Source organism: Chiloscyllium plagiosum, unplaced genomic scaffold, assembly GCF_037043375.1.
Source record: "Chiloscyllium plagiosum isolate Xiang-an unplaced genomic scaffold, Cpla_swu_hap1 HiC_scaffold_47, whole genome shotgun sequence".
Classification (NCBI taxonomy): Eukaryota; Metazoa; Chordata; class Chondrichthyes; order Orectolobiformes; family Hemiscylliidae; genus Chiloscyllium; species Chiloscyllium plagiosum.
The window spans coordinates 11,790,709-11,813,694 of NW_028270185.1; the positions used below are offsets into that span (position 1 = coordinate 11,790,709).

General features: G+C 42.9%; 1 protein-coding gene across 2 annotated transcripts in view; it reads right to left on the reverse strand.

Moving 5' to 3' along the window:
- clptm1 (CLPTM1 regulator of GABA type A receptor forward trafficking) overlaps nt 1–22,986 on the reverse strand; it is a 63,810-nt gene that overhangs the window by 34,174 nt on the left and 6,650 nt on the right. The window contains exons 1-4 of one of the 2 annotated variants that reach the window (XM_043680902.2): nt 20,737–20,775; nt 11,636–11,775; nt 8,832–8,955; nt 4,302–4,460 (exon numbers count right to left, since the gene is read on the reverse strand). In XM_043680902.2, coding sequence (XP_043536837.1) covers nt 4,302–4,460; nt 8,832–8,955; nt 11,636–11,775; nt 20,737–20,760 — 447 coding nt within the window. In that variant the 5' untranslated portion in view covers nt 20,761–20,775. Of the gene's footprint in view, nt 1–4,301; nt 4,461–8,831; nt 8,956–11,635; nt 11,776–20,736; nt 20,776–22,986 lie in introns of those variants that run through there. The other variant, XM_043680901.2, reaches the window with a different exon arrangement.

Genomic DNA, 22,986 nt, shown 5'->3' on the forward strand with positions numbered 1-22,986 from the left:
ATTTGGTCCAACAAGTCCACACCGACCCTCCGAAGAGCAACCCACCCAGACCCACTCCCCTCTGACTAATGCACCTAACACTATGGACAATTTAGCATGGCACATCTTTGGACTGTCGGAGGAAACCCACACAGACACGTGGAGAATGTGCAAACTCCACAGAGAATTGCCCGAGGCTGGAATTGAACCCGGGTCCTGGTGCTGTGAGGCAGCAGTGCTAACCACTGAGCCACTGTGCCACCCACAAAACTAATGCCAGAGTTCACGATGTCTCCGATTGTGTTTTCGGGATTCTTAAGGGGGAGGGGGAGTAACCCCAACTCGTAGCCCACATAGGCACCAATGACATAGTAGGAAAAGGCTTGAGGATTTAATGCAGAAACTCAGGGAGCTAGGGTAGAAGCTTAGAGCGAGAACAAACAGACTTGTTATCTCTGGTTTGTTATCTGTGCCACATGCTAGCGAGGCAAGAAATAGGGAGAGAGAGGAGTTGAACTCATGGCCACAGGAATGGGAGGAATTCAGATATTTGGATAACTGGGGCTTATTCTATGGTAGGTGGGACCTCTACAAACAGGATGGTCTATACCTGAACCACAGGGGTACCCATATCCTGGGGGGATATTTGCTAATGCTCTTCGGGAGGGTTTAAACTAATTCAGCAGGGGGATGGGAACCTAAAATTGTAGTTCCAGTGTCCAGGAGGTTGAGAGTAGTCAGGTCAGAAATAAGGTTTTGAAATCGCAAGAGTGTACCCGCAGCCACAAAGGTGGTTTGAAGTGTGTCCGGAATAAGGTGGGTGAACTTGCAGCATGGATTGGTACCTGGGACTTCAATGTTGTGCCCTTTCGGAGACATGGAGAGAGCAGGGACAGGAATGGTTGTTGCAGATTCCAAGGTTTAGATGTTTCAGTAAGAACAGGCAAGGTGGTAAAAGAGTGGGAGATGTGGCATTCTTAGTCAAGGACAGTATTACGGGGGCAGAAAGGATGTTTGAGGACTCGTCTACTGAGGTAGTATGGGCTGAGGTTACCAACAGGAAAGGAGAGGTGACTCCGTTGGGAGTTTTCTATCGGCCTCTGAATAGTTCCAGAGATGTAGAGACAAGGATAGCAAAGATGATTCTGGATAGTAGTGAGAGTAGCAGGGTAGCTGTTATGGGGCACTTTAACTTTCCAAATATAGACTGGAAATACTACAGTTCGAGTACTTTAGATGGGTAAGTTTTTGTCCAATGTGTGCAGGAGGGTTTCCTGACACAGTATGCAGACAAACCAACAAGGGGCGAGGCCACATTGGATTTGGTACTGGGTAATGAACCAGGCCAGGTGCTAGATTTGGAGGTAGGTGAGCACTTTCATGATAGTGACCACAATTCGGTTATGTTTACTTTAGCGATGGAAAGGGATATGTATATAGCGCAGGGCAAGAGTTATAACTAGGGGAAAGGCAATGATAATGCGATTAGGCAAGATTTAGGATGCACAGGATGGGGAAGGAAACTGCAGGGGATGGGCACAATTGACATGTGGAGCTTATTCAAGGAACAGCTACTGCGTGTCCTTGATAAGTATGTACCTGACAGGCAGGGAGGAAGTGGGTGAATCTGTTGTCAAGAGGAAGGAGGCGGCTTATGTAAGGATAAGACGTGAAGGCTCAGTTAGGGCACTTGAGAGTTACAAGCTAATCTGGAAAGACCTACAGAGAAAGCTAAGAAGAGTCAGGAGAGGATATGAGAAGTCGTAGCAGGTAGGATCAAGGAAAACCTTAAGGCTTTCTATAGGTCATGAATAAACGAACTAACCTAAGATTAGGGCCAATCAAGGACAGTAGTGGGAAGTTGTGTGTGGAGTCCGAGGAGATAGGAGAGGTGCAAAATGAATATTTTTCGTCAGTATTCAAACTGGAAAAAGACAATGTCGTTGAGGAGAATATTGAGATACAGGCTACTAGACTAGACAGGATTGAGGTTCACAAAGAGATGTTAGCAATTCCAGAAAGCGTGAAAATAGATAAGTCCCCTGGACCAGATGGGATTTAACCTAGGATTCTCTGGGAAGCCAGGGACGAGATTGCAGAGCCTTTAGCTTTGATCTTTATCGTCATTGTCTACAGGAATACAGCTCCTGTAGTGCCAGAAGTCTGGAGGATAGCAAATGTTGCCCCCTTGTTCAAGAAGGGGAGTAGAGACAACACTGGTAATTAGAGACCAGTGACCCTTACTTTGGTTGTGAGTAAAGTGTTGGAAAGGGTTATAAGAGATAGGATTTATAATCATCTAGAAAGGAATAATTTGATTAGGGACAGTCAACACAGTTTTGTGAAGGGTACGTCGTACCTCACAAACCTCACTGAGTTCTTTGAGAAGGTGACTAAACAGGTCGATGAGTGTAAAGACGGTTGATGTGGTGTCTATGGATTTCAGCATGGTCTTTGATAAGGTTCTCCACGATAGGTCATTGCAGAAAATACGGAGGCATGGGATTGAGGGTAATTTGGATCAGAGATTGGCTGGCTGAAAGAAGACAGAAGGTGGTGGTTGATGGGAAATGTTCATCCTGGAGTTCAGTTACTAGTGGTGTACCGCAAGGATCTGTTTTGGGGCCACTGCTGTTTGTCATTTTTATAAATGACCTAGATGAGAGCATAGAAGGATGAGTTAGGAAATTTGCAGATGACACTAAAGTCGGTGGAATTGTAGATCGTGCCAAAGGATGTTGCAGGTTACAGAGGAACATAGATAAGCTGCAGAGGTGGGCCGAAAAGTGGCAAACGGAGTTTAATGCAGAAAAGTGAGAGGTGATTCACTTTGGAAGGAGCAACAGGCAACAGAATATTGGGATAATGGTAAGATTCTTGGTTGTGTAAGCGAGCAGAGACATCTGTGTCCATGTACGTAAATCCCTCAAAGTTGCCACCCTGGTTGATAGGGTTGTTAAGATGGGGAGTAGCTTTTACTAGTACAGGGATTGAGTTTTGGAACCATGAGGTAATGCTGTAGCTGTACAAAACTTTGGTGCGGCTGCACTTTGAGTATTGCATATAGCTCTGGTTACCACATTATAGGAAGGATGTGGAAGCTTTGGAAAGGGTGCAGAGGAGTTTTATGAGCATGTTGCCTAGTATGGAGGGAAGGTCTTATGAGGAAAGGCTGAGGGACTTGAGGCAGTTTTGTTAGACAAAGGTTGAGAGGTGACTTAATTGAGATATAAGATAATCAGAGGATTAGGTAGGGTGGACAGTGAGAGCCTTTTTCCTCAGATGGTGATGGCTAGCATGAGGTGATAATAGTTTACATTGAGAGGTGATAGCTACAGGACAGATGTCAGAGGTATCTTCTTTACTCAGAGAGTAGTAAGGGCATGGAATGCCCTTCCTGCAACAGTAGTAGACTCGCCAACGTTAAAGGCATTTAAATGGTCATTAGATAAACATATGGATGAAAATGGAATAGTGTAGGTTATATGGGCTTCAGATTGGTTTCGTAGGTCGGCACAACATCGAGGGCCAAAGGGCCCGAATTGTGCTGTAATGTTCGATGTTCTATACTCATCAGATCTGATGCAAGTTGAAGGTATAAATGTATTATTTTCTCAGACATCTGGACTATTAGCCTAATAACAAAACAGGGAGCCCACTTCTAACATTTCTCCTTTTAAAGTCTTTTCACTTTAGCATCATTATTGGGACCAGATATCTCAATAAGCGTTGATTGTAATTCACTGTAATTCAGAATGTAACCTGATCTGACAGGCATCATTTGATGCGATACGTCCCTCTCTCAGATTTGAGGCCATTCTCAGCCTTTTCACTTGCAACCCTCTCCATGTGCACCACTGCCCAAGATCTTCACGGAAACTGCAGGACACCCCTCACAGATTGTGGCCCAGAGCCAGAGGCATAACAGGAGAAGGGGCACCGAACTCCACATGGCCTTCACCTCGACCCCTCCCCTCCCAAAACCCAAGAGTTAACCTCATGCCTGATCCACAGCAGCTTCAAGGAAACAAAAAGGAACAGAAAAGATTGACGGGCTCAACAGTGACCAACATCACAACAGTCTGGGTGGGTGGGTGGGTGGCTTGGTGGCGCAAGGCCTCACGACTTGTCAAGAAACACAACTGTAGCCAAGGCAAAGCCAGCAAGAACAGGTACCACCAGGTAACAGCCGCAATGTCACATGTGAGCATCCCAGTAGGTGTCCAAAGCCCAACGAGCAGATTGAATCTAGTAATTCCCAGGACTTTAAACTCTTACTGTAAAACAGATTGAAGAAACAGTCAAAAGCCATTTTCTCATACCTCAGTTGTTTCTATTTCTCCGTAGTGTTCATAACATCCTGTCCCAGATTCTCCACTCGTCCAGTCTCCATACACCAGGTCGAAGTGCTCCCAGAAAAGTGGAGCACTGTCGTTAAATTCTGTGAAATGCTCATTCTCTGAGATATAAACACGTAGGTCCTGCAAGGATCACGAAGGAGATATTTAATGTAAATAACGAGGAATGAAAAGCAATTAATGCAGATATGATGAAATGTGAGTATTTCTGCAGTGATCTTGGAGAACAGATAGTTGAGAGGACATTTGACAGATGAGTTCAAAATCATTTGGGCTGTGGACAAAGTATGCAAGGAGAAACGACTGCTGGCAGAAGGAGGGAAAACAAGTGGGCACAGATTTAACACTATTGATAAAAGATATAATGATAAAATGAGGAAGACGTTTTCACACACTGAATGGTTAATATCTGGAATGCACTGTCTCAGTGTGGTAGAGGATCATCTAATCAAACCATTCAAGAGGGGAATGCATTATTATCTTAAAAAGGAAGAATGCACAGGGTTACAGGGAGAAACTGGGAAACTGACACTTGGTGTACTGCTCCTTCGCCATGATTGGATTAGACTAGATTAGATTCTCTACAGTACGGAAACATGCCAGTTGGCCCAACAAGTCCACAATGACCCCATATTTACCCCTGACTAATGCACCTAACACTATGGGCAATTTAGCATGGCCAATTCACCCTAACCTGCACATTTTTGGACTGTGGGAGGAAACTGGAGCATCCAGAGGAAACCCATGCAGACACGGGAGAATGTGCAAACTCCACACAGACAGTGGCTAGAGGCCGGAATCAAAACTAGGTCCCTGGCGCTGTGAGGCAGCAGTGCTTACCACTGAGCCGCTGTGCCACCCACAGGGTGATGTGACAGGCAAAACACTCTCCTCTATGCTCCATCTGGTAACTCATCTCCTTCCCATCGTGAGTAATTAGGGATGGGCAGTAAATACTGATGCCTATCCAGTGACACTTATATCCCATGAGTTAAGCTTAAGAAATGACTCTCTGATCTAATCTGCACGTCACCACTGAACTGGTGAACACTCAAACACGTAAAATTCGAATGAAATCGAGAAAAGGGCCAATTCATTTGTCGACAAAAGCACTTAGAATGGCAAAGAAAAAGCAGCATGGGAATTGTTGAAGGATCACTGACAAGTTAATGGAGATACAAGTTTTATTATTTTTCCAATATATGTAACACAGAGCTAGGCCATTAGTCCAATGTAGAAAAGTAAGAACTGAAACATAAACTGCTGTTCATCTAAAGGATCTTGATTAGACAACAACTGAACCATTCATTATCTACTTTTATTATACAGAGAAAGGACGGCTCTTGTGGCATGCTGGTAGCATTGAGCCAGAAAGCCCAAGCTCAAGCCTCAACTGCTCCAGAGGTGTGTTATGACATTGCTGAACAAATCGATTAAAATACCTAAAAGGCGAGAGGGGAACTAAAGGGTCAAAAATAATTTATCAAAATTATACCTGACAGTCTCTTTCCCTAAAGAACAGAAGATTGATGAATGTGTTGATCGAGGCTTCACCTGTGTTTATTATCTACACACCTCCTGCCAACTCCACCAACATGACCTGTCATTCTGCTCATTCTCATTTGCTTAGTGAGCTCCCTATAAACACATCAACATCAGTTAGCCCAACTACTCTTTGTGGCTCAGCGTTTTACATTCTAACCACACTGGATGAAACAGTTGATACTCTTGAACTCTTTACTGTATTTATCCCCGATAACCTTGTATTATGATCCTAGCTCTGGTCTCTGGTGGAAAGACCATCTGTATGTCTATTGCATTAAGTTCATTCATGACCTCTATCAAATCATCTATAAACCTACTTATACCTTAGGGAAAAGGGATGGCTCAGTCTGGCGTCATTCTAACAAATCTTCAAATGCACCTTCTCTCAAATCTCATGGTCTATCTTATAATATAGAGTAGCAGCACATCCACACTACTCCAACTGTGATCTAAGGTTCTACACCTAAACATAACATCTTGGCTTTTTATTTCTACCGAATTTCTATCATGTAACCTTGGCTTTGGGCATCTTACGCTAGATGCTGGGACGAAGAATGTTGATGAACTCTCTTAAAGTTCCGTTCCCTTTTGTTCAATCACTGCTTTCAAAGTCTGACAGTGCTTCCCTTTTTATTTACAGGATGTTGGCATTGCTGGCTAGGTCATCCTTTGTTGCTCATCTCCCACTGCGCTCAAGGTGGTGATGGTGATCATTATCTTGAACTGTTGCAGTCAGTTCTTACTTCAAAATGATGCATTTGGCCTAACCATTGCAATAAAAAACATTCTCTCACAGCAACAGTTTGACCCGATCTGTAGCACTTAGAATCACATCCTTCCTAGATTTCAGCTAAATTGACATGTCTGTGCAGTCATCATTTATCAGTGGTACCCTCATGTAAGACTTAAGCCAAGAGCCCATACCCTACACCTGTCTTAAGCCAACTGAAGGGTCCCCGGATTTGAAATGTTAAGTGTTTTCTCTCCACAGATGCTACGCCTACTGAGTTCCTTCAGCAAACTTTCCACAACAACAATACCAATAAATAAATGCACTATTCCAATTGCATCTTATACTAACTGAACAACACATCGGTCATCGGAGGATTAGATAGGTTGTTAAATGAAGTATCAAATGCATAAGTAACGAGAGTATGGTAAATGGGAGAAAGCATGCAAGGAAGAAGAAAAAAAACTATATTAATTTCTACAGACTGGGATATTTATCACATTGGTACAATTATATTGTTTATAAGATTGTTGGGCTTTCAGACTGTGCCTTTAGTTTAAGGTAAAATGAAGGGGGTCACACAAACTATTGCCAAGTCTGACAGCCAGCCCAGGTGGCTTGGTCATTAGACATTAAAGAGTTCACAGACTGTTTGACTAGGAAGAAGGTACTTGGGAAAGAATGGCAGCAGAGAGTGGACAGACTGAAAGCTTACAAAGGGCCAGAAAAAATGTGTTCAAGATGCTCGGTTGGAAAGAGCTACACTTTGAACTATACATTAACTTCTAAGATGAGAGGGCAGAGGTGTCAAGGATAGCTAATTCGCAACCTTATTGGGTGACAGACTTTCCTAAAATCTCACTGAATATCACAGACAGGCCAGGTTGCTAGGGTCCAGGGGATAGCAAGCAGCTAGAAGCTAGAAGTCTCTATGGTTCTCCAAGCCACAATGTGGGTGAAAATGTGCAGACAGAGTGGAAGAACACACTTGAGGGGAGTTAAAAATGGAGCTGTTTGCATTGGAGGGAGATTTCCATTAATTACTTCATTGTGAAGAATAAATCTCCAGTTGGAGGCTAAAAGGACAAAACAATGGAAATAAACCCTCAGGACTAGGAATAATCAGATATTAATTGGAAAGTTGAATTTCATTTTAGAAAAATGATCAGTCTCAGTGTAAATCATAACAACATGTAGATGAGACTCAACAGGGTCTAAGCACTGATCCTGCTGAACCTGTGGGAGAAACTCAGCAGGTCTGGCAGCATCTATAGAGAGAAAGCAGATTTAAGCTTCAAGTCCAGCAACCTTTCTTTAGTTAGCTTTAAGGTAAATTCAGTGTGTGGGCTCTTGGCTTAAACATATGATGCTACCACTGGGTCCAACAAGGCACAGTGTCTGCCGTGGTTCAGCTGAAAGTACTCTCACCTGAGTTGTAGGTTTAAGACCAACTCAAATGAGTTAGAATCACAGAATCCCCACAACATGGCCACTGGCCCAACAAGTCCATACCAACCCCCTGAAGAGCAACCCACCCAGACCCACTCTCCAACACTAATCTACATTTATCCCCTGACTAATGCACCTAGACTACACAGCCCTGAACACTGTGGGGCAACTTAGCATGGCCGATCCACCAAACCTGCACATCTTTGGATTGTGGGAGGAAACTGGAGCACCCGGAGGAAACCCACACAGGCATGGAGAGAAGTTAAGAACTTAATTTTGTGCTCAATTTTTTTTATTTGCTTTTTTTTTTGTTTTTTTGTCTCAAAATTTTTAAAATTTCTAAAAAATTCCAAAAAAATTTATTTTTTGTGCTCTATCAACCTTGCTGAAAACAATCATTGCTTGCAGGAGTTAGTAATGTGCAAATCCTTGCAAAATGTGCAAATCCTACATTGCTACAGTGACTAGACCTCAAATGGGAATCATTGGGTGTAAAGAGCTTTGGGTGCTCTGGGGTCCTCAAAGGATGTTCGCTAAATAATTCTTCCTTGTTCTCTTTCAGAGATCAAAACAAAAACAGAAATGGGTGGAAAGGTTCACCAGACGCTTCAGAAGTTAAGTTCAAGATTTCGAACTCTTTACTTCAACTGAAAAGCAATTTACTTCACTCTAAGATGCAAACACTTGCATTCTCCGTGAGAGGTTTATTTTGTGGTGGTGGTGGTGATGGAGTGCTATGGTGAATGATTCAGAAAGCAATTTTACTGTACCATGAGTGTGTCTTTGGGGAAAAGATTGTGGCTGGGCTGTCGCGCTACTCCCGTCGGATCGCTCTGCTCTGGGGGTGCACTTCCACGGCGGAACCAACTGCTGATCAGCCAGATGATAAAAATTCTGAAAAACATTTTTTTTTTTTTAAAAAAGGTCACCGTTCAGTAAAATAACAGACTTTAAGCAAAACTCTAACACACCATGTCTGCAATAGCTCACCTTCCAAAAGCAAAATCCCTTCCAACTGAGATCAGGATAATCAAAGAGGCCAGGAGAATTACTGAGGTGCATTTGACAAAACATTAATCACCAGATAGAAAAGTGGAATTCGCTTTGTGAAGAGTACATTTAAAAATGATAACTGAAGGGAATTTTAATAACTAGAAACAGCCTGGAAGAGGGAGACGTTTTAGAAGCAGGCATTTTCAACACAAAGGCCTGGCCAACCAGGCCATCTTGCTTTTTCCAGCTGTGATGGCTTCAGCCCAAATTCCTGGCCCTCTATTCTACTCAACACTTGACAAGAATATCAAATCTACTTTCCTAGTCTAAGCTACAAGTTGTACCTCCCTGATCCAGCTACATCAGGACCAGGTCTTTGCCTAACCAGAGAATATGCTGGACCATGGGAGGTCACACGTTAGGGTTAGTGGGAGGTTTTAACTCAGTCCTTTCTCTACTCATACCTCTTCTAAGGGAGCTGACCTGGATGAAATTTCCCTGGTCCAAACTTCTGATGGTGACCGTCGATGAGCTATCCAACTGTTAGTTTATCACATTTATAGAGGGAAGGTGACCATTCTCCTTCTCTATCTTATTTATAAAATCCTTCAGCTCTGTTTCCCTAATCTTTGTGGGTTAAAGGGCCTGTTCCTGTGCTGTACGTTTGTTTGTTTGAATGGGTGGAAAAGTAGCAAATGGACTGTAGTTGGAGAAGCGTGAGGCTATGTCTCTGGGCAAAGGAAAACAAGGAGGGGATATACAACAAACAAGAGGATATTGAGAAGGGCACAGAAAGTGAGAGTGCATGTCCACATATCTCTGAGGATGGCAAGACAAGTAGATAAGGTGGTAACGAAGGCACTTGGAATGCTTTCCTTCATCGGGTCACCACATCGCAGGAAGGACAGGAAGTCGAGAGCAAAAAAGAGCTTACAGAGAAGATTTACAAGGACTGCAGTTTGTAAACTGCAGCGATGAGAAGAGATTGGATCGGTGCTAGGGTTGGTTTCCTCAGAACAGGAAAGTGAGGAGTGGTCTATTCAAGGTACACAACATACTGAAGGGCTTGTATAGAGTGAGACAAACAGGGCCTGTTGCCCCTCGCAGAGATGACAATTCCCATGATGCATAGATTTAAGGTGATCAGTAGAAGGATTACAGGGCACATGAGCGTGATGATGGTTTCAGATTCAATACCCAGTTTTATGATTTGAGTCAGAAACTCTCAACTCATTTAAAAGAAGTCTGGATCCGGACCCCTGAAGCAGAGTAATCTGCAAGGCTGCATACCAGGTGGTCAAAAATGGGATTACAATGGGTGGCTAGTTTATGTAGCTGAATAGGCCAAATGGCCACTTTCTGCATCATAACTTTTCTACGGTTCTAACTTGAAATCAGTTCATGTACTTTCTTTCATCTTTTTGAAAGGGAATTGGTAGCATTTGAAATTACATAGCTACCACAATGGAAGACATTCCATTTTCCAATGACCTACGGAAAATTTCTTTTAACTCCGTTTCACTCCTCTATCAGGATTAGCCATAGATGATTGAAATGTTATTTGACGACTGAACCTCTAAAAAGTCTGTCATAACAGGAGCATCAATAAGCCATTCAGCCCCTCAGGCCTGTTTCATCATCCAATGAGATTGCAGTTGGTCTGAATCTGAACTCTACACAAAGCTTTGCTTCCAGAACATTCCTGATGAAGGGCTTTTGCCTGAAATGTTGATTTTCCTGCTCCTTGGATGCTGCCTGACCTGCTGTGCTTTTCCAGCACCACTCTAATCTAGACTCCAGAACTCCTACTATCTTATTCAAACCAGACCTCTCAGCCCCAGTTTTGAAATGTCCAAATGTCCTTGTTGGAGGGAGAGATCTGAATTTCCACTGGTCTGTGAAGAAGGGTGCCCTGAAAAGTTTTTTTAAAACATTTATTCATTTTTCATTGGAAGTTGGTGATGGCACCATCATTTACTGCCCATTCCCAATTGCCTTTGAGAGGTTGGTGATGAGTCATCTCATTGAACCACTGCAGTTCTTGTGGTGTCAGGAAACTTGCAGCGTTGTTGAAGGAGTTCCAGAATTCTGACCCAGTGACACTAAGATGTTTGCAGTACCTAGGTCAACGCTCAGAGGTATATCCAGTTTCAATTGCTTTGTACCTTTTACGCAACCAAGTAGCAAACAAGGCTACTTAGCAGAGCGGTTAATAGACTACCACATTACTGTGGATCTAGAGTCTCACGGAGACCAGAGCAGGTAAGGACAGCAGATTTCCTTCCCCGTACTGAACCTCGACAATGGTCATCATCACTGAGACTCGCTATCAATTCCAGATTTAGTAATGAATTTAGTCATTCTGGATTATTAAACCCATGACATTAGAAGCACACCACCTCTCCATAATGTCCCCTTGTTATCAACGCCCACACACAACAGGAAATAGTTTGCACCCATCACCCTTCTATTTCACAAGCCTACTTTCATAACTTGAACCTGCTGACCCTGTTGGTTCTACTTAATCAGAACGAAATCCTTTCAGTGGAGCTAATATTTCTGAACACGATGTGACTCTCACCTGAATAAAACACCTTTGATGACTTGCCAGGCATTGGGGGGTTGCTGCTGCTGTGGTTGCTGTTGCTGTGGCTGCTGTGTCTCGACCCGATTTCCTTCTGATACTTGGACCTGCCCATCTGCCACCACTTCACTGCTGACCTGCAGAATGCAAATACAGCCATCTCATAGAAAAGGGCAAACTTTCAACCATGAGGGAAAGATAAACAAAAATGACGGAACAACGTGAAACTGCCTGCATAAAACAAATCAGAAAATATCGGGGTCAAGTCACATTCTGCGGACCTGGGCAGAAAACCTAGATGGATCATCCGGGTGGGAGGTCTATCGGATGAGATGTTAAACTGAGGCTTCGCCCACCCTCAGACAATATTAAAGCAGAGCAAGAGAATTGCGTGCTGTCAGGAACAGCATTATCCTTCAAGAAGCATCCAGAGCAATCTGCTCAACATTTAAAAGACATTTGGACAAGTACATCAATAGGAAAGACTTGGGCTAAACACTGGACGGTGAGACCTGTTTAATTTGGGAACCTGGTCATAGTTGGAGAAAGTGAGGGCTGCGGATGCTGGAGATCAGAGCTGAAAATGTGTCGCTGGAAAAGCGCAGCAGGTCAGGCAGCATCCAGGGAGCGGGAGAATCGACGTTTCGGGCATGAGCCTGAAGAAGGGCTCATGCCCGAAACGTCGATTCTCCTGCTCCTTGGATGCTGCCTGACCTGCTGTGCTTTTCCAGCGACACATTTTCAACCTGGTCATAGTTGCTGAGTTGGACCGAAGGGTCTGTTTCCAAGCTGTACAACATTACGACTCTAACAGCTACAGAAACAGTTTGCCCTATATTTGCCCTAGGCCTCCTACAGTGTCCAATGAAGAACAGTACATCATCCATTTACACACTTTACAGCCTTCAGGATTTAACAGTGAGTTTGATAACTTGAGACCACGAACTGTGTCCTCCCTGGAGATCAACAACATAGTTCTGGTTTCAACATAGTTGACCAATACGCTGTTTTAGATCAGATTAGATTGCCCACAGTATGAAAACAGGCCATTTGGCCCAATAAGTCCACAATGACCCTCCAAAGAGGAACCCACCCTATATTTACCCCTGACTAATGCATCTAACACTATGGACAATTTAACATGGCCAATTCACCTGACCTGCACATCTTTGTGATTGTGGGAGGAAACCAGAGCACCCAGAGGAAACCCACACAGACACGGGGAGAACATGCAAACTCCACACAGACAATCGCCCGAGGCTGGAATCAAACCTGGGTCCCTGGCGCTGTGAGGCAGCAGTGCTAACCACTGAGCCCCCGAGCAGCCCACTTCTTAATACCTACTGTGGATCTATGTCACTTCTCTCCAACCAATACAACTTCCTTTACCTATCTTCTAAAACACCTGCTTTTGCCCAGACATCCCCCCACCCCATAGAACCCACTTTTCCAACCCCTCTCCAGTTTCAAAGCACATCTACATTGGGCTGAAAATGTTAATTCTCACTTCCATCTCCACATGCTGCTAGTCCTGTTGAGTTTCTCTTTGTCTACATTGTAGAACAATCAATTTGGCCGTATATTTCACTGCTGTCCGTGGTAGCTAGCTCAACACGGAATGGCCGCTTGACTTTCTACATAACAAGTAGTTATATTTCAAATGCAAGATCATTTCAGAACACCAGAAACCTCCTATTAACCCTGAAGACTTTTTTCAAAAAAACAAATGAAATAAAATGAAAGAACTGTGAATGCTGGAAATCAGAATCAAAACCAGAAACTGCTGGAAAAGCTCAGCAGGTCTGGCAGCATCTGTGGAAAGAAATCAGAGTCAAAATTTCAGGTCCAGTAACCCTTTTTCAGAACTCAATATTCAGCAATCCAATATTCGAACAGAAGAAACATTATTGCCTTCGATGGTCAACAGCTCAAAAAAATTTGACTGTATCAAATTAATGAGCCAAATTTGTTTGGAAATAAAAACTGAAAGAACTGCGGATGCTGGAAAACAAAAATTGCTCGAAAAGTTCAACAAATCGAGCAGCATGGAGTCACAGAGTCATCGAGATGTACAGCACGAAAACAGACCCTTCGGTCCAACCCGCCCATGCCGACCGGGTATCCCAACCCAATCTAGTCCCACCTGCCAGCACCCGGCCCATTTCCCTCCAAACCCTTCCTGTTCATATACCCATCCCAATGCCTTTTAATGCTGCAATTGTACCAGCCTCCAGCACTTCCTCTGGCAGCTCATTCCATACACGCACCACCCTCTGCGTGAAAAGGTTGCCCCTCAGGTCTCTTTTATATCTTTCCCCTCTCACCCTAAACCCATGCCCTCTAGTTCTGGACTCCCCCACCCCAGGGAAAAGACTTTGCCTATTTACCCTATCCATGCCCCTCATAATTTTGTAAACCTTTATAAGGTCACCCCTCAGCCTCCGACGCTCCAGGGAAAACAAATCTGAGTTAATGTTTCGGGAACTTTTCCAGCAAGTGCTGCTTTTGTTCGAAAATAAAACCTGCTTTTGCACTGAAACACAAACTAAAAGGATTAAGCAACATAAAAAGTTACTGAAAAGAAAATTCAAAACTGCTTGGTGCTTATAATATGCAACAAACATTTATAAATGTCAGAACTAGCATTGAATTATGGGATCATAAACTCAGGGTGATACATCATAGATGCTAATGCCAATTCTTTGAAAGAACTATCTAATGGGTCCCAAAGTTCTGTCTGTTCCCACATAACGGATGTTTGCTCCCTTTACCCAATTCTCTTCTCAAAGTTACTGTTGAATCTGTTTCGTGGTCTTTCAAGATCATAACTCACTTTGTCCAAATATCTTTTTTTGCCAACTGTCATAAATCTCACTTCTCCAGTTACTGACCTTGTGGCCCATCAAAATAATTTCTCCTTATTGACTCTTTTCAGTGAGCATCTCTGCGAAATCTCTTAACAGTCGCAGATGAAACATAACATGCTTGTGAAGTGCGGCTTCCTTTAGGAAGAATGAGCAGTGCCAATACAAACTGAATAAAGAAACGTTTAAGAGAGGCAGGACCAGAGAGACCTAGAGGGTTTGATTGTAAATCTACAAAGGAGACAGGCAAATTGAGAAAATCATGCCTTCCTGCATTGAGGCTTAGAAATGCAAGAAAATTATGCTCATTATTTAGATTAGATTAGATTACATTACAGTGTGGAAACAGGCCCTTCGGCCCAACAAGTCCATACCGACCCGCCGAAGCGAAACCCACCCATACCCCTACATTTACCCCTTACCTAACACTACGGGCAATTTAGCATGGCCAATTCACCTGACCCTGCACATCTTTGGACTGTGGGAGGAAACCGGAGCACCCGGAGGAAACCCACGCAGACACGGGGAGAATGTGCAAACTCCACACAGTCAGTCGCCTGAGGCGGGAATTGAACCCGGGTCTCTGGCGCTGTGAGGCAGCAGTGCTAACCACTGTGCCACCGTGCCACCCACAATCAATCACTGGTTTGACCCCAGCTAAATTATCGTGTTCCGTGCTGGGTAATGCATTTCAATAAGGTCAGGTCTCGGAGACAATTCAGAGATTTACGAGAATGGTACCGTGTGTCTCATCTTTCTGGGGCCGCTGCAGCTGCCCTGTGCTCTAAGGAGAGCAACCTGAAGCGTTTTAGGCTGTCCCTATAACTGGGATCTACCACGCAGTGTATGTGGCAGCCCATCAGAAGAAGTGCCACGTTTGCTCATGCAAGTGCTGTGGATGGAGTCTTTTAACTTGGGGAAGTGATTATGCTGCAGCTACCACATGATTGACTGGGAAACCTTCACACTCTTACCACTTGCTATGGGCACTTCAGGAGAACTTAAAGATTGACAATCAACTGGTTTGGTTGTGTTATGACACACCTTCTGTGGCCAAGGTGAGACATGAACCAACAGCTTCTGATCTAGACGTTGGAAACCTGCAGTGGTCCCAGAAAAACAAGATGCACCCTTCTCATAACTCTCTGCACTGTTTCCAAAACCAACATCCTTATTGAAATGCATTACTCAGAACAGAATACAATAATTCAGCTAGGGACAAACCGGTGATTTATAAATAAGTAGCATCATTTTTTTGCATTTATATGCCTCAATGTAGCAAGACAAAGGGATGGTTTGATTCTCTCAATTTGCCTGTCACCTTCATAGATTGACAAGCCAATCCTCTAAGTCTCTCTGGTCCTGCCTCCTTTAAAATGGTCTTGATTTAGTTCGTATCAGCACTGTTAATTCTTCCTAACGGAACCAGCACTTCACAACCACGTTAAATTTCATGCGCAACGTGTTTTCCGTTTCAACGATCCATCCAAGCTTATGACATAATGCTTTGGCCAGGACATACTGTACACCAGGAAATAGAGACCAAAAGAGGAATTAAAACCATCTGCAGGAATCTCTGTACTTCTCCAGATTTCAAAAAAAAAGAACATCGAACTGAGAGATTGTACCAATCAAGCAAGATCAAAAGGTGAGGGGTGACTTGATAGGAGTCGATAAGATTTTTTTTAATCCTCCAGAGTGTGGAAACAGGCCCTTCGGCCCAACAAGTCCACACTGACCCTCCTAAGAGTAATCCACCCAGTCTCATTTCCTTCTGACTTTTGTACGTAACACTAGCAATTTAGCATGGCCAATTCACCTGGCCTGCACATCTTTGGACTGTGGGAGGAAACCGGAGCACCCAGGAGAATATGCAAACTCCACACAGACAGTTGCCCAAGGCTGGAATTGAACCTGGGACCCTGGCACTGTGAGGCAGCAGTGCTAACCACTGAGCCACCATGCCACCCTTATGAAAGGGTTTGAATACATAGCTGCTTCCTGTGTAGGTGACACCAGAATAAGGATCATGAACAACAGCCACTGATACACCTAACTGTGAATTCAGGATAAATTCCTTTACTGAAGACTGGTTAGAATGTGCAACATTTTACCAGTGAGAGTGGTTGAGGCAAATATCATAGATTCACATGATGGAAGGCTCGATAAATAAGTGAAGGAGAAAAGTAAAGGATACCATAAGAGAAGAGAATGGAAACAGACTTATGTGAAGCAAACTAAAAACCAAAAGAATTGCTGGAAATTAGAAACAAAAACGTATTACTGGAAAAGCTCAGAAGGTCAGGCAGCACCTGTGGAGAGAAATCGAGCGGCTCTTCCTTCAAACTGAGGAAACAGTCATTCTGATTTCTCTCCACAGATGCTGCCAGACCTGCTCAGCTTTTCCAGCAATTTCTATTTTTGTTATATGAAGCAAACATTGGCATGGATTCACTGGGAAAATGACCAGCCTGTGTGCAAATACTGCGTAAAACCAGACACACGGGAATTGACTTCAAGGCTCTAATCTCACTTTAAGACAAGAAAAGTAATGTTTATTGAAAAAAGTCCACTGAAGGTCATCACTCTTAAGGCACTGAGCTGGCTCCCTCACCATCACATCTTGGTCAGTTCTGCTTAGCTTCTTTGTAATAATCAGCTTTGCAAAGAACTACTTCCTCAATCAGGATAATTCAACAGAATGACAGGATGCGCATACACAACGATGCAGGCCATGAGTCTGTATCACTCGGCCTTCTTGGCTCAGCTTTCATTTTAAGATTATTTTGCCCGATTTCTCCCACTGGAGGACACAGTTTCTCCACATCCCTCAGCAAATGTTTTTGTTTAAAATATTAAGCAGTGATCAGATTATATCCCACAAACTTCTATATTCATGGGAATAGAAGCTATGTGTATGAAGTCTGTCGTCATGGTTTAACCTTCAGAATGCAAGTATCATTCTGGTGCAATATGGTGTTCCTGACTAACAAACCAAAGACATCAATATGAGGTTTCCAAATCCTTCAAGTAAAATGATACAAATTCTTGCAATAATGACAGCCATTGGAGTCACAGATGGAAGGTTTTTTTAAAAATCTGCTTAGAACTGAAACAAAGACCATATCTTGGGAATAACAACGGAGGGGAGATCTGATTGAGGTCCTTAAGATTACCAAAGGATTTAGCGGAGTCAACCCCACAAGCTTGCAAGAGAAACCAAAATGAACGGACCATAATCATAAGATAGCCACTGATAAATCCAACATGGAATTCTGAACAGAGTCCAGTTAGAATGGGGAACTTACCACCATATGGAGTGGTTGAGGCAAATCGCATAGATGCATGAGACAGGGCGCTGGATAAACATGTCAGGGAAAATGAAATAACAGGTTACCTTACAGGACCAGATGGCCTGGGTGGAATAAAAACAATTGTGAAGACCTTTTGAGCTGAATGACCTGTTACTGTACTGTTTGTTTTGTTACATTTTAGTAAGGAGGATTGTAATGGTTAACTTTTTACACTGCTTTCCTCATTTTTCTGCTTTGCACCTAGGATTCAGTGCCTAGGTACCTTTGTACCCAAGATGACGCTGCAAGTGATGACCTGTAACCCTTTCACTGTACTTCTGTGAGCACGTGACAATAAAGCTATTTCAAAATAACACACAATAATTTAAGATTTTTGAATTTATCACTCCATTTGTTGCCGAGACCCTCAAACATGCTTTTGTTGCCTTTCAACTTGACTATTCCAATGTTTCCCATCTTCCTTCCTTTATAAATGACATCAAAAACTCTGTCACCTATTTATTAAATCGCAACAAATGTTATTCACTCACTAGCTCTGCACTTGTTGAACAACACAGGCTCCCAATCCTCAATACCATCATTTTAAAGTTCCTATCCTTGTGTTCTCCTGCATTCAGGTGTGAAATGAAGCAGGCCAGCTTACAATGCGAACATTAAAACTGTGTGTGGTAAGTGAAACATGATTAAATCGTTACGCTCCGCACTATTCCATTTCTTGTTGATTCAACTTATGACAGATAAGCAAAATTTCAGACATAACTTTAGACCATTTATTTTTGTTTGCGAATCCACAGGATTGTCTACTCCAGAGAATCATGGATGCTGTATCATTGATTATAGCTACAGCAGAAATAGATTTCAGGACTCTCAAGGAATCAAGGGACATGGGGCAGGTGGGAAAGTTGAATTGAGATCCAACATCAACCATAATTGTATTAAATAACAGGTCAGACTTAACAGGTTGTTTAGACTAGCCCTGCTCCTAATCTTGTGATTAAATCCATACATAGCCTTACCCCTCCCTCTTTCTAAATCGTCTTCCAGGATTACACCTCTACAAGAACTGGTCTCACAGCACAGGCCTACCGCATGTCACAATTTCATCACCCCCTCCCCAATGCATGACATGCCCTCAGGCATCTAGGTTCTAAGCTCTGGAGTTTCCTCCCAAAGGCCTCTGCCGTTCCCTCTCCTCCTTTAAGATCACCAACTTGAACCCACCTGCTCTAAAGTCTCTTTCTTTAAAACGCCAGCTCTAATATTGCACATATTGACACTTCACACAGGCAGCTGTGTGAAACAAGACACAGAGATCATAAGCACAGCTTGCATAGGAATTTGTAGAGAGGCTGAGTGATGGAAAAGCAGCAGCGGGTCAAGAAAAGATGTCCCTAAAGCAACGCTCTGGAGTAGAAACATATGTATTTAAATAATGCCTTTCATAGCCTCAAAGCTCCTTGCAGCTGTGGAAGTATTTTGTTGTAATGCAGAAATGTGCAGTTTGCGACTTCCTCAGATAAATTCAAATGGAACCGCTCTGGATTGGTTGCAATCAGCAAAACTAAATTCAATAAATCGTTTCTCCCAAGTGGTGGAAGCATGCAAAATGCTCTGAGAAAGAATTCAAAGAGGGGTGGAAGTGTGGAATGTGCTCCAGACAGAAGGTAAAAGTCTTGGTATGGGTTGTATGTTGGAAGAGAAGGATCCCCTAAAATAGTGTTTCTCTAGCTGGGATCTGCAGATTCTTCTTGGAAAAGTGAGGTGCTGCAACAGCTTTCCAGAGGGTCCATAAAACTGTTGATCAGTACGTAAGTAGTACCTAAAGAAAGGTTTGGCGTGACTCTGGGGCAGGAGTGCGGTATGGTGACAACATGTACTGCGCAGTGAACTGGCTGTCTCTCCTATGGAGTAATGCTGAGTAAAGCAGAATGCCCAGCAACAAGACTCGTGGTTACAAAGGCTGGTGCCAAATGAGTCCAACTTTGAAGGAAGATTTTAAATAAATTAAGCACTTGAACTCAGGGATGTGGCACCGAGTACATGTTTGCCCAAGTATTGAGGACAGGACAGCATCGCATCGCAATTTTGAAAAGCAGCCCTTCGAATAAAAAGGTTCTGTCAACACGCCCCGACTACTCCAGCTCTACTTTCACTCAGTGGAAAAATAACTCTCCTCGCAATACCACCAAAGAAACCACCAAGCTAAAAATAATGAGAGGAACCCTGACTAAACCACTCTACCTTTACGAGAAACCATCAAAGTCGACAATGATAAAAAGAAAATTAACACTGTGATTACATGGGGCCAGGTTCCAGCAGTGAAAGTCTGAGGTAAGCTAGGAAAGGAGGAGCTTGGTGTCAGAAACTGCCACACATCTTAATCCCAACCTAGAGAAGAGGTGAGAAGAGAGGGGAGAGAAAATGTGTCGAAAGCAATCATTTCAGCTTTGGGGAAACCAATACAGAAGATCTCAGGCAGAACATAAATACGAGCAAAATGGAGAGAAGTTGAAGGCGAGATGCGATAGTCCCCAATAATGGTATTCTGTCCAAGAGTGAAAGATATATTAGAAAGCCTCCCTCTCCTTATTAGAATTGCATAGTAAATATGGCACTGAATGATGCTATTCAGCCCACTAAGTCCATGCCACCTCTCTGCAAAGTAATCCAATTGTGCAAGCTTATGTTAGCTTCACACGGGCTTCAATTTAAGGTGAAGGGCTGCTGCTCACGCTACGATCACCATCAAAGTCTGCACAGAGAATCAGAGAAGCGAGCAAATGATGCAAAGTTTGAACTTTAAAAGGTCAGAGGTTTCTGGAAAGGAATGGATTGGATTGACAAGTTCCACAGCTTTGAGACATCTCAGTGGTGGGAGCTGCTGATATTCAAATTGTCTGGCACAATAGATCCAACTTACTTCTTGGAGGCAACCTCTTTCCATTCATGAGCCACGTAGACCATTAACCAGTCTCCAGGCTTGCTGTAAAATCCACATCCCCTTCTGCCCATTGAATTATGATGCACTTATCCTGCAAGCAACAGGAGCAATGTTCAGCCTTTACTTCAGTAGCTAATAAGCCCCAAACTGCAGCAATTGCTATATCAGTAGGAAATGAATGCTGGCCAAAATCAGACAAGGCATTTACTATTTGACCAAGACATACAATAACTGAGCCATAATAAACCAATACACAATGCAGAAGCCAGAGCAGCCAATGGCTGTTTCTTCAGACCGGAGGGAGGTGTATAGTCATAATCCTCCAGAATTCAAAGCCAGGAACACCACTGTTTTTGATTTACATTAATAGTTTGGATGAGGTATGGGCATAATTTGCAGATGAGACAAAACCTGCAAAAATGGTAAAGTAAGGAAAACAGTATTGGCTTCAAGAGGCTGATGTGAGGCCATCAGTTTTGGAGAATGAATGAGAAACAGTACAAGTTAAAAGAGAGACTGGGGATATGTATGCACAAATCCTTCAAGGCAACAGGTCAGGTTACTGAACTAGTTAAAGCATACTAAATACTGCACCTTATAGATTGAGTATTGGAGTCCAAAGAAACATTTGGCAAACTAACTGTAGAAGAGCCCTTGGGGAAGACTGACTATAATACGACAGAATTCTTCATTAAGATGGAAAGTGAGGTCGTTGATTCTGATATTAACATCCTGAATTTAAATAAGGGATGTTACAGTGCTATGGGGTACGAGCTGACTATGATAAATTGGAATGTTACTTTAGAAGGATGATGGTGGATGGTCATTGGCAAATATTAAATAGCACATGGAGGAACTGCAACAATTGTTCAATCCTGTCTGGCACAAAATTAAATGGGGAAAAGTGGCCCAACTGTGGCTAATAAGGGAAATTAGGAAGAGCATTAGATCAAAGAACAAGCATACAAATTAGCCCCCCAAAAAAAGCAGCAGACCTGAGGATTGAGAGCAATTTAGATTTCAGCAAAAGAGGACAAAGGGATTGATTAAGAGGAAAATAGAGTAAGCTTGCAGAGAATGTGCAAACTGACTGTAAATGCTCCATTGGTGTATGAAGAGAAAAAGATTACTTAAGGCAAATCTGAGTCCCTTACAGTCAGAAACAGGGGAAGGTATAATGGGAAATGAAGAGATGGCAAACCAGTTAAATACATATTTTGTTTGTTTGCAAAAGGAGGATACAAATAATACCCCAAAAATATTGGCGAACATAGTGTGTAATGATAGGAGAAACTGAAGGAAATCAGTATGAATATGGAAATGGCTTTGGGGAAATTGATGGGATTAAAGTCAGATATATCTCAAGGGTCCAATAATCTACTCCCCAGAGTACTTCAGGAAGTGGCCCTGGAAATAGCAGCTATATTGATCATCTTTCCAAGTTCTATAGACTCTGAAACAATTCCTGCGTATTAGAGGATACCTAATGTAGCCCCACTATTTTTTTAAAAAGCTAGAGAGAAAACGAGGAATTATAAATCATATAGCCTGACATCAGTAGAGGAGAAAATGCTAGAATCCATTATAAGAGATTTCATAGCAGAACACTTGGAAAACAGTGACATGATCAGGCAGAGTCAACATGGATTTACAAAAAGGCAAATCATACTCAACAAATCTACTAAATTTTTCGAGAATGTAACGACTAGAGTTGATGAGGGGAAGCCAGTGGATGTGGTTGACTTGGATTTTCAGAAAGCTTTCGAAGAGGTTCCAGATAAGAGATTACCATGTAAAATTAAAGAGCATGGGATTGGGGTTAGTGTACTGAAATAGTTAGAGAGCTGGTTGATAGATAGGAAATAAAGTAAAAATAAATTGATTTTTTTTTCCAAATGGCAGGCAGTGACTTGCGGGGGGGGGGGGGGGGGGGGCATCACAGAGATCAGTGCTTGGGCTCCAGCTATATCAATCAGTGATTTAGACAAGGGAACTAAATGTAATGCGCCAGGTTTGCAGACACTAGAAAGCTGGGTGGAAGGTGAACTGGGAGGAGGATGCAGAGACACTTTGAACAAGTTAAGTGAGGGGGCAAATGCAAGGCCAGTAAAATATAACGTTGTTAAGTGCGAAGTTATCCATTTTTGGTAGCAAAAACAGGAAGGCAGTTTATTGGAATGATGACAGATTGGGAAAGGTGGAATGAGACCTGGCTGTCCTTGTACACCA